This window comes from Cyprinus carpio, chromosome B1 (assembly GCF_018340385.1).
Source record: "Cyprinus carpio isolate SPL01 chromosome B1, ASM1834038v1, whole genome shotgun sequence".
Taxonomy (NCBI): Eukaryota; Metazoa; Chordata; class Actinopteri; order Cypriniformes; family Cyprinidae; genus Cyprinus; species Cyprinus carpio.
Genome location: NC_056597.1, coordinates 7,647,869 through 7,660,948, shown reverse-complemented (window position 1 = coordinate 7,660,948; position 13,080 = coordinate 7,647,869). Strand labels below are relative to the sequence as shown.

The 13,080-nt window shown below is 37.5% G+C and overlaps 1 protein-coding gene across 2 annotated transcripts in view; it reads right to left on the bottom strand.

Moving 5' to 3' along the window:
• The window catches only part of nlgn4xa (neuroligin 4 X-linked a), a 107,716-nt gene extending 96,750 nt beyond the window's left edge, over positions 1–10,966 (bottom strand). The window contains exons 1-2 of one of the 2 annotated variants that reach the window (XM_042716430.1): positions 10,617–10,966; positions 3,233–3,989 (exon numbers count right to left, since the gene is read on the bottom strand). In XM_042716430.1, the coding sequence (XP_042572364.1) occupies positions 3,233–3,695 (463 nt within the window). In that variant the 5' untranslated portion in view covers positions 3,696–3,989; positions 10,617–10,966. The remainder of the gene's footprint in view (positions 1–3,232; positions 3,990–10,616) is intronic. The other variant, XM_042716431.1, reaches the window with a different exon arrangement.
• Positions 10,967–13,080: the final 2,114 nt, after the last annotated feature.

The following is a 13,080-nucleotide window of genomic DNA, read 5'->3' as shown; positions in this document are numbered from 1 at the left end:
TGTGTGTGTCCGTAAAGAGATGCACATAGTCAGCAAGGATGCAGGATCACAGCAGGTTGGATGTTGAATTTAAATGATGCTCAAACAGCCTGGAAAGGAAGTGTGACAAGGAAATATTCACAACATTTTACCAGCAGGAGGAGCCTGAACCAAAAAAAAAAAAAAAAAAAATGCAGGATGGATCCATGAATTAATGTGGTTAACACCAAATTCTGACCCTACCATCAATATCACATCTTAAATCTTGATTCATCAGACAAAGTTTTCCAATCATCTAATGTCCAGTTTGGCGAGCATATGCCCACTGTAGCCTCCTGTTCTTAGCTGACAGAGGAGTCTGCTGTTTGCCTGCTGCTCTGGCCAGCCACTTAAAGGTTCAAGGTGGATAGCACTGTTGTCATACATTGCTATTTTAGTTATTGCCACCTTTCTAATAGCTTGAACCATTCTAGCCATTCTCTGTCAAACCCTCTCATTAACAAAGTAGTTTCACCAGCAACTGCTGCTCATCTGATTTTTTTCCCCCCCTCCAAACTCTAGAGACTCTTGTGTCTGACAATCCCAGGAGATCGGCAGCTTCTGAGATGCATGCTGAGATATATTTAGTGGCGTGAAGAAGTTTGAGATGACATTGAAAGTCTGGGATTCAAAATATAACTCCAAGGTAAAAAAGTTTTATGATTTCCAAAAAGAAATAAATGTTATGACTTTAAATAGGAAATATTTATATGACTGTTCCCTTTTCTAGGTCACTTATCAAATCAGCACATTTGACAATATGTGAACTGCTTGGTCAGAATGTTTTTTTTTTTTTGCTTCCATTAAAGTTATTTGGAACATTCTCAAATTATGCCAGATAATGAATTATTGTAAGTATTGCATATACTTATAAAATTTGTATCAGCTGTAGAGGGCTGTTATCAAAGAAGTACATACAACAGCTTAATAAATACTATGATATGAAAATCCTCAAATTCATTTTATATTTAACTTTCTCTCAGATTGCAATGCAACCAAACAATAGATAGATAGATGATAGATAGATAGATAGATAGATAGATAGATAGATAGATAGATAGATAGATAGATAAAATAAAATAAAATAACAGTAAGACAAGACTGGATTTCAGATGTTAAGCTAAAGAAGTCAACCCACTGAAATAGACAATGATGGTAACAAGGACTGATTTGTCGTGACTGCCTCTTTTCAACATCTTTCTGTTTCTCTGAATGGGTTTTTTGAATAGTCCAATTGAAATTAAATTGGTTAGCATTCCCAATTGAAGAGTGGAAGGGAGTCTGCATTGTCTCTTCACCCAGACCGTCTCTTCAGGCTGAAGCATTCATTGTGATTAATTCACAACAAAACAGGATGCCACCTCCACAGCCTTCACTCGTAACTGCACTGAGAGATAAAGCTGACTCTGTCACTAACAGACTGCAGTCTCTTTTGTGCGTCTAGCTAACAAAAGAAGTGGGCAACTAAAACACAAAGAACATTTATGTGTCTATAACCTGTTTTCTACAGATCAGGAAGTGGTGATCCCGCTTTTCCATTCTAGCCTTGAACGCCATGCTTTTCCTTTTGATATGGTCTTTGCACTAAAGGGCTTTTTTATATCTGTCATCCTGCTTCAACACTGCCACAACTGTAGAGCAAGTCCCTCTTTGAGTCAAAAATGCCAGGATGGTCCCATATTACACAGGATTTTGAAAAGGGCAATTTGGAGAGCCGAAGCATGATGGGTGGTTAGCGCATGAACGCTAACCGGGGATGACCGACTTCAGTACGGCACAAAAGAGGATTGAATTTCAACATCACAGAAGGGACTTTTTTAAGCAAAACTGCGGGCTGTCAGAATATGCTGACACATTCTGTTAGAAATTTACTGCACACTGGATTCAGAGGATTTAAATTATTTCAAATTCCAAAAAAAAAATAATAATAATAAAATACTATCATCGATTTTAGGTTTCAGATTGCAATAAATAATAGTATAACAAAACAATATGTACTGAGCAAAAGGATTCATATCTTCAAGATACAAATTCTCCTAAAATGCCTGAATAATCGAATCCTTGGCAAAATGTTTCATCTTGATTATGTCACAGTAATAAGACAACAATAATTTGAAGATGCAGACATGGCTGCTCCACTCATTAAAAGATTTTCATTTGCAAGTTAATCTCTCTTCCTTAATCTTTCAGTCCAGTGTCCAAGCTAAATTTAGCACACTATTATGGAATTCAAGACTATAGGACATACAATCTCAAACAGCTGAGTGCTTTCTGTGAATTGTTATTATTTACGGTAACACTTTATTTTAAGGTGTCCTTGTTACGCAGGTCGCATATACTTACTATTATAATAACAATTCATTATGCATAATTACATGCAAGTAACCCTAAAACAACCCCTAATCCTAACCCTAACCATATAGTAAGTAGATGTAGATAATTAATAGTACCCAGTACTTAAATGTATAATTACACTGTAATAAGGACACCTTAAAATAGTGTAACCTTATTTACACTTACATAACAGCAACTTTTAAATAAAAAAGACATCTAATATACTGTAAGATTTACTGTAGCCAGGACATGCAGGGTCAACATTATAAAAAAAAAAAAATAATAATAATAAATAAATAAAAAAGTAGACTACCCAGCTAAACTTTTGGACTTTTTTGAGATGATAAAAATTATACAAAAATGACTAGTTTAATTTGGGTTAATAGTCATGAGCTTTACCAGCAAACTAAATGTGATGGGATACCTTGCCACTTTAGTATATGGACCAAGTCTCACTCATAACTAGTTGCTTATTAGCATGCATATTACTAGCATATTGGCTGTTTATTAGTATATTAGCACATATTCGGCATGACCATGTTATACATTTATCCTACACAATACCTAAACTTAACAATCTTACTAACTATTAATAAGCAGTAATCAGGAGTTTATTAAGGCAAAATCCGTTAGTTAATAGTGAGAACTTGTCCTTAAAATAAAGTGTGAAAAAAAAAAAAATCTAATTTTGGAATGTCTGCAACAATTAGCTGAACTTGGAAAATCTTCACAGATCAAGTTGTGATGATGACAACTAAGCAAACTAAGCTGCTAAAAACAACTGAGATGAACCTTATCAGAAAACAAACAATGAAACTTGTCAAGAGGAAAACAATATACATCAAATAACTTTTTTTTTTTTTTTAAGAAAATTACATACCATCCTCCGTGGGAACATAAATGTTTAAGTACAGGCAGTCTTCACTTTGATCTTGTACGTAGGTTACAACGGTATCCAAGTTGGCGGTGAACCATACAGGTAACATATCATTGAGTAAAAACCGATCTTCCAGAAACTGAGGACAAACGGGAGCAAACTGTGTGGCATTTCGAATCCCAGGCCATGACATGGGGGGCTCGGGGGGCTGAAACCTTCTCTCCCCTGTGGGTGGGAGGGCATAGGGAATCCCAAGATACTGTTCCACAGGCCCTAGAATCTCATTGGGCAGAGGCGTTTTCAAGCCTCTTAGCTTGCCGTAGTTTGTCGTGACAATAGGGTGCTGCTGGGCCCGTGCAATGGCTAGCCAAGCAGCCGCAAGCACAATCCGGGTAAAAAGGCGTGGAGTAGCCAGCGGATGAACCATGGTGAGTGGTATCCATGGGGTTCCTCTGAGCCGTGACATGGTTCAGCTGCAGTTAGTAGAGTTGGTTGAATTCACAGTCCTCCAATCCTTCCACAGCCAAGGTCAAATCCCGCCCTCAGGCTGCAAAGGACAGATGATTGACAGCGCGCCCACCAATCAGATCAGCAATCATGTCATTCCCCCATGACATGAGGGCGATTCTGGATCACAGTTGTATTTTTGTCGTTCTTTAACTGCTATCCTATTGACGAGAAACAAAATGCAGTTCTTTCCGCCTGAGCTGTCCTCTGGTGTAACTACTCCCTCCTTTCAATACCTCCTTTATTGGTTTGCCTGTGGGAAAGAAAGAACAGCCCATAAATTATTATTCATTGTCATAAACAAAAACAGAGGAATTCAATTTCCTTCATTATTTTGCATGCTTTGTGTTAAGCTTTGGAGGCACCAAGGTAACCTTGCACTGCAAGAGAAAAAATATACAATAATAGACGTAAATAGCAAATAAATGCTAACACTTAGACATCATTATACTCTAGATTCAAACAATAGCTATTTTGAAATATGACTCTATGTTTCAATTGACTGGGCCACAATTTATACAGTAAGTGGTCTGGTAAATTGATAGGCTCAAATAACTGCATGCGTAGCACTGTAGCGTATACACAAAATATTGTATAGTATATCCATTTGTGAGGTTATTTGCACTAAATAAGGCTGTTTAGAACATATCGATCTATTTGCTTTGAAACTGTCTATCTATGACCAAAGCAGGCACTTTGATTGAAGCAGTTATGTTTTAGAACAACAATTGAGTTCAATATATATACATTCTCTCTTCTCTTTCTCATCACTTAGTGTATAAATGCCCAATCTATGACTTTGAAGTGTTCTGATGACTTGGTCCTAAAATGGAAGCTTTCAGTTGTCATTGTGAAGTTCCAACATCCATGTATTTGGCAGACACTTTTAACTTATATTGCATTCAAGGTTTTATACATTTTATCAGTTCATGCATTCCCTGGGATTCAAACCCATGAACTTCCATGAGTTTTGTATTGCTAACAGTTTGAACTACATGATTACTCTTCATAGTCATCATCAGTAAAAGGATGAGATGGGAAGTCAATGAGCACGATCAGAGTGTGAAATTCATCATGGTCTGTCATCTACACGAATCCAAACATTTATCCATTATCCTTTGACTCTGGTCTGTTGTTCAAGTACAGATTTGGGAATTTAGCAATAGGAAACCTTTTGTGTAATTATGAAAGAATGAGTGTCATGAAAGACTTTGGTTTGAGACTCCTCTAAATTTGGAAATGATAAAGGTCATGGTGTTTCCAGGGATCTTTCCAGGAAGATCCTCTGGAACAAATCAAATGCATTCAAAAGAAATTTTCTTAGAGACATATATTGGAGTAGACATGAATACAAATTTGCCTCTGATTTAAATATATGTGAATTGTAAAATAGTATGTCTGCATCACATTTACTGTCTGAACAAATGATAATCTTTCCACCTGAATGAACAAACAGAAGAAGCGCACAAAGCTGAGAGCAGATTATGCACAAGAAATGCTACCCAGCGTGTGAATTTGAATAATGAATGCTCCATGCATTTCATCCACATACAAGAAAAAGGAGGAAGAAAGTGGGTGTGAAACAAGAATCGAGAAGATCCTCATCAGTTGGTGTTTTTGATACTCTTGAACTTCAACACCATCATACAACACAAACCATAGCTCTGACTTGTTTAACTTCATATACAGTTCAAGATCATCACATGGATTGCTCATGCACATTTACCTCAAATTACTGAACTAGGCTCGCTGGAGCCTCTGGAGGGAAACTTTAATGACTTGAGTCCTTGAGTAAATCTGCAAGTGATGAACTGTTTGGTTCGCCCTGATCCCTCCATTAATAGCTCTGTCAGTGAAAGCTAAGCAAAGTTTCCTCTGAGACTGTTCTTGAATCAGTACCTCTTATTTAAATAGTCATAAAAGGGCATCATTCCGCCAACATCTTCAAAATATGGTGTGTTTAACAGATGTCACACCCAGCGTTATCTGTGCTTTCATTTTCAAAGCCTGTCTAAATAATTCTTCAAGAATCTAAAACTGATTGATATAACTTTTTCATTTCACAAAGCAATTTCAGCAGAGATCAGATGGTAGATAGTATAACCCAAGGAAAGTTAATTGAGCGAACAAAGCAGTGATGATATAATATACTCATTGAGACAGTCACATTAACTGGAATTGGTGTTGAGCAATGCTAAATTACAAAAGGATTAGGGTTATCTTCACTTTCCCACTTCATAACAGTACAACGGCAGGATGTTTCAAGAACTGCCAGTCACAAGAGAAAACTAGGAAGCACAAGAAAACAAACAACACGGAAGGCTTATCTCCTTTATGCAATGCAGAGAACATCCCCAGATACAGTACATGACTGTAAAATATTATTCTGATAAATATTTACTGGGACTTTAGAGCATTTGAAAGGTGATATTCCTCTAAAGCAGCATCTAATGAAGGAGTACGGCTTTAATAAAGCTTAAGTCCCAGTGCACATGACATGCTTTAAAAGATCTTTATTGGTGGTCTCAGAAAGACCCATCCCGTAACACCCTTGGGTTTTAAGTCCACTCTTTTTTTTTTTTTTTTTTTTTTTAATTAAAACCATCATTTAGCTCAGATATTGAGATATGCACTGTGTGCACACAGCAATGGCTTCTTTATAAAGAGATACAACCACAACAACAAAAAAAGTGAGAAAACTTGTTCTCTTTAAATAAAACACATTTTGATAGACTCGGTAAACAAATAACACTTAAGACAGCATTATCCATCAACAGGCCTTTGTTGATCTACTGTAAGAGGGAAGGCCTACTGATTTTTAAGTCCTAAGCTTTCATTAGTTCTCTCTTTGCTGTTTATCATTATATATCATGAAATTGAGATGGGCATTTCAGAAAATCTTTCACGTACATATTTTGTCCTCCGAAGCAAATGGGCCTGCATGTCTGGCTGGCAATTTCATTTCCAACGCAGACAAAAAGCTATGTAGCATCCACCAGTTTGCATGCACTCTCATCTGATGTCCAGCTAGACCAGCCAAGAGGGATTTATTTAATAACTTTACGCCAATATTGCTACATCCTCAAGCAATGCTTACATTTAAGTGGCTCAGAATATGGAGGCACTTTCTGCCAAAATACCATATTACAACAACGAAGAACAAAGACAAAAAATGTCCATTCTGGCTACCAGCCCAAAGAGATACTTCATTCATTCACCCTCATATTGTCCAAAATCTGTATGAATGCTTTTCAGAAAAGTGTTTTGTTTTGTCCTCACCTTTAGAAAAAAACATGCTGTTTCTAGTATTAATTAAATGCATCAAATCTTTTAGAAAGAAAGAATGTATGTTTCTGTCAGTTATATTTAGATAAAGGTGATTGGGTGGAATTTCTATTCTAAATGTTCTGCACACTTCACTTTAATGCACCCTTGATACATGAGTGAGTATGACAAATAAAAAGGAGAGAAATGAGACCAAAGAGAATAAAATGAAAGAAAATAGCATTTACTGCCTGTGTGATCACTGAAGATAACTCACGCGAATCTCAATGAAGGTGCTGGGTCTCTCTCTGAATTTTAATTATAATAAATGATCTGCTTGAAGGAGGCTGTAAGAATTGCACTGTTCAAAGAGTGACTTGTGATCCAAAGGAGACAGTATCGATTTGGTCCAAGCGATAGACAAAAGACCACAGAATAAAGCAGAGAAATCGCTGTGACCTTTGGGTGAACTTCAGATAAACATGGTGCGATTCCACCGCAAATGCACCTGCTATGACTTATTCAACATGGCGTCTGGGCTGGCAAGTAAGCTGGAATTTGTTTTCACAAACTCTATTCTCTCCTTCTATCTTTCTGTCAGCTGACTGAGTGTGGATAGGAACCCCAGAAAGTAAAGAAAGTGAAAATTTATTTAAAGGTGGCACTAACAGCCAACCACTGATCCTATGTGCTAGTGAGAGAGAATGGAAGAGAAATTAATACTGAACTGGATCTCTAAACCTCAGCGATCAAGACCAGAATTAATTTGGTTTGTGAAAGCACCATGCCTATTTTTAACTACATTTTTGTGATTACAAACTCAAAAGTAGTTTCATCACTCTTACTATATTTATTTTTTGTAAGTGGCTTATTCAAAACAACTGTGATGATTACAAGTATGTTTGCATTTTCACTACACAAAACATAAAAGGTATTTCCTATTGTCTATCCAACTAAATATTTTCAGCCACATAATCAGACTAGGCTTAGCCTTGTCTACACCCTATTATGCCACTTGTATTAATTTTTTACAAAATTGACCAATTTCTTTCCAAGTATGAACACATCTTTGTGTAAGAATATGCATGTTTTGTATTATAATGCAACAAGCAGTACATCAAATGATTAAGATATTACAAATATCCATGAAACAGTAGGTGAACAATGCCAAGATGATGTACAAGATTACGTCTAATATCCAAAAGTACTACAGGAGCTAAAAAAAATGGCAGACACAGCACTCTTTTTAAAATATGTGTCCTGCTACAGATACCAAGAAAGTTGCCCCAGTAGGGGAGAGTGGGGATGGTTGCAACACTTTTTGCATTTCCTTTAGTTTCTCCGAGACTGTTAGCGTTAGAAAGCGTGAATTTTAATACAATAAAGCCACATAAGTCAGCTACTCACCCACATTGCTGTTACACATGTACATTTGAGTATATACATACAATTTATACCTTAATAGACAAAGTCAAATGTTGCAACTGACCCCATAACAGGGGACGGTTGCAACAATGCAAATGGGCAGTTGCAACATTCGTTAAAATGTAATTAAAACCATTCTTAAATATCACTTTGCAATTTCTTAGTTTTATTTGTGCATAGACATGGTCTTTAACAAGTTCAACAGCAAAGAATAGTAAATAGTTACTTTTTTTTTTCAAGTAAAAAATAACAACCATGTCTTGGTTAATTATTACAATACATTTGAACTACAAGATATTAATTTAATTAGAATCAAGACACTGAAATTTAATAATAGCCTACTTCTTTTAACATCTGTAAAAGGTTACTGAACTGAGGCCTCTGCATAAACATAGCCACTATTTGTGTGTGTGTGTGTGTGTGTGTGAGGCAGATGCATGTATGTGTGTAAGACACAGAGAGGGTGAGAGTGAAGGAAATGAGTGCACTTTTACTTAAATAAAAAATAAGAAATACCTTACTATTGAAAGGGGTTCTTTATTAATCCATAAAATTGCAATTATGTAATGTTATGGCAAGCTTTTATATAAATGTTGGGACGGTTGCAACAACACGTTGCAATTGTCCCTATACTGACAGCTCTGGTAAAATCATATGTTTTACAATGCTTCACGCAAACAATTCGACAGAAATGACAGATGATGATAAAAAAGGTGTTTTTTTGTTGTTGTTTTTTTTTTTTTTTACCATGAAAATAATAGGATGAGGGGATAATTGAGCATGTGCAGTATGAATGTCACTGTAGCTCATTCCTGATTGAAGAAATATGCCAAGTTGCAACTGTCCCTCATTGCAACGTCCCCACTCTCTCCTACACTGTAGGCCAACTTAAGTTACAGCACACCATGACATTTGGAAAGTTACAGGCAAAAGAATATATTGGTCAAAGAACTATGCCAACATTGTCAATGAAGTATGTATGTATTAAGCCTATTACACACTTAGCCTACCCCCAAAAAAACATCCTTTATCGGTCTGTTTTTCTAATTCAGTTCTTACTTTAAAAAGGACAGCTAATGACTGCCTTTAGAGATTTACATTATAGAGAGACTGCACTTGTTGGCACTTTTCAAATTACTTCAATTGTGAACCATTTTTCGCCACTTAAACCTACTCTAATGTCATGCAGTTGCCGCGCATTCTGACAAAGTGAAGGTTATGCTGTACAGTGCGAATGTTCGAGAGGCGGCCCAATTTCCCCTCCTCACTACTCCATCCCAAAAACACGCACGTATGCAGGAGATGTCCACAGTACCACCTTGTGGTTCACCGCTGTATAAGCGGGACAGCTTGGGTTGAAACAGTGGTCCCTGTGATGAAAGTCTGGACTCACCGCATCTTTTGAGGAGAATGTGGTTCGTCTGGAATTATAGCAAAGCTAGGCGAAAGTTAACAAAACACGCCATATAGCTAATTCAGTCTCAGCGCACCTGCTAAGTGTCCCATCACAGACTGATATTCTATTTTATCGCAAACACAATACGTTGTAAGCCGAATAAATGATTAACATGCATGTGGATGTGAACCGCTATAAACGGACGACGAGGAAACCAATCATACATCAATCAACATAGTAGCTCATTGTACAGAGGTTTGGTTAGCCACAGGTACGTATATCTGCCACATGAACCCCCTGATAAAAAAATAAAAAATAAAAATAAACAATTCCCCTCATCTGCTGAGTATCTAAGTGCGTAGGCTACATATATTTACTATGACTCATATGAACTCTTGCATGCAGTGTACTTGCGCTTCATCTTTAAATGTAGGCTAGATTCTGACACTTGATGGAGAGTAAAATAATAATAGATAATAATAATTTCGATGAGGAAAAAAATGTCTACGCATTGCTATTGCCTAAAAACTACTGAAACAGTTTGTAGGGTCAGCCTTTTTCATGCAAATCAGCGCGAGTAGCCGGCGCGAATTAAACTCGCAAAGCAAAATCGTTGCATCGTTCGTCGGATGGATGAAGCTTTCAGAGAGCGAGAAAGAGAGAGAGAGTGAGAGAGGAAAAATCCTGGGAACCAGCTGGAAATAAGCGTGTTCGCGGCGTCTGGCAAACAGTTAAAATATGTATAAGCTTGTTATAGGGGATGCTTTGTCTTGGGTGGCTGTTCTTGTGGCTTACCTCTGTGGTATCTGCATTGTACTGCTTCTGTCCTGCCGCCGCGACTTCCTGAGGTACGGTCAAAATGTATGTGCCACACAAGGGAAAAAATCAAACTCCGTTCTGCCCCTGTTAAAATCCAACGTGATGCTGCCGTCCAAAAGAGAGGTGGCACACCGGGGACTATTCAGCAGAGACGCGGCAACATATCTGATGTAAATGACCCACATAGATTAAGGTAATTCATTGAAATTACTGCGGAGGAACAGTAAATTGTAGAGAATCTGATTGTCTCCATAGAAAGATGCAGCACTGACTGGAAAAAAAAAAGAGATTAAAGGGAGAGGGACTGAGTCTCTCTCTCTCTCTCTCTCTCTCTCTCTCTCTCTCTCTCTCTGTGTCTCTCTCTCTCTCTCTGTCTCTCTCTCGCTCTCTCTCTCTCTGGTTGCCATTGGACTGCACTGAATGAAATTTACAATGCCTACAACCAATAGATTGCCGCATTCACTCTATCACCCTTTAACCAGCTTCAATACATTTTAATAGCTGTGTTTTTGGTTGTTTTGGGTTACAGCTATATAGTGGATCTGATAAGGCAATATCACATAAGTATGAGTGCTGTTGTACTGAATATCAACACGGCAATATGGTTTTGATTCCCCACTTGATCATTTCACCTCAAGTAGTTTACGTTTCAAACAGAAATTATATAGCCAGTTAGGTTGTTTCTCCTCCACCAACAGAGATAGTTCCAAAAGAAGCCAAACTTATAAAATTGAATATTGGCAAGCAATATACACTCGAACAATCGGTCTGGAATAGTGTATGATTTCCCTTCTAATCACTCAGTGTGAGCTCCACTCCAGGTTTTCCTTAAGCTCCTCTTCAGGTTTTCCCTGCTCTGACTGTTTATTAAGTGAGAAAATGTATAGATGGTCTGACTTTCAACATAGCCTACTCTACAAATTCTTTATAAGTGAAAACTCTAAAAGTGTGATCACAATAATTTCAATAGGAATCCATGTGATCAGGAATTCCAAAAAGCTTTCACATCAGGTTCTTATTTGTCATGCAAATTTGTTGTGTTGTCATTCACACAGGCAATTTCAAATGACGGTTTCTTAACTCTTAACTAAAAAAATGTTTGCTCCCTGCAGCAGACAGTCTGTTTTCACTTTACACCAATCACATGCTCTTGTCCACGAACAGTGAAATGTCCCAGTACTAATTAGCAGCACTCTTGAAACGACTGGTTTGTTCTTTTTTTTTTTTTTACATTTCTGTCACCTTTCTGAGTTTTGTTTAATCTTGAGTACCTATAGAGTAGTATTGCATCCTTCATATCTCCAAAAAGTCTTTTGTTTTATTATATTTATAAAAGAAATATAGAGCTTTACGATTCTCTCCGGAAACAGCCGAGATCCTGGAGGCATGCCATGGGCGGAGCTAAAGAGTGACGAGCACTTCCCCGATTGGCAATAAAACACAGATCAATCATGACCGGGATCTTTTACAGTTGGGACCGCTCCATCCTTCATTATTAAACGATGTGCAAATCCAGCGCCAAACTGTGGATTGTTTATTTGGGGTTTGTTTATAAAAAGTTTTGTGAAACTCTGTTGCTGCCCCGGAAAAATAAACTGCATCCACTGTTTACATAACACTGGGTTATTTAAAAAGCTGAACAAAGTTATCTTTCCCTTACAACCAAAAACACACTTCTTTGGAGACATTCTTCCTGAACGAGTCCCGTGCAGTGCAACCAAATGAAGTGCGTTGATGGGCACGATCTCGCTCTCACACCGGTCGATGCGTGCATGGGTGCGTAACTATTCCCAACACAGTAATATCGTTGAATTGACACGACTGACACTATTGAATGAGAACTAAACTTGAAAGGGGTCATCAGATGCAAAAATTAACTTTTCTTTTAGTTTAAAAAAAAAACCCTATTTTAAAATCCCCTTTCTCAAATCAAGCTGTCCTGAGATTCCTGTCAGAATGACGTTGTTCTGCAATTCCGGATCTGCCTAAATGCGTTTAAGTTCTCACAAATCATATGATCCAGCTTCATCTACAGAAGTGAGTACAAGGGTTTTAGGAGTATAAGGAGTCTTTGCAAATCACCTTTCCTAATAATGTGCTAGTTAGCCAGTTTCGCGGATGAAGTTTACAGTCTGCTCGTCACCCCATGGAAGAGAGGGGCGGGGTCACCACAGCTCATTAGCATTTGAAGCAACATGGACTAGAACAGCATGCTGAAAACAGAACTGATTTTGACAGGGTAAAAAGGGTGTTTTTTACACAGCCATTGCAAAATTTCAACCAAAGTATGTTATAGACTTTTTATTAAGACCCTAGAGAATCATATCAACTTGTGGAAAATTTGCATCCGATGACCCCTTTGAACAGAATTAAGCTGAATAATGACAGAATTGTCTTGCTACTGTTGCTGAAATGTCTGTGAAACTCTATTGTATAAAGT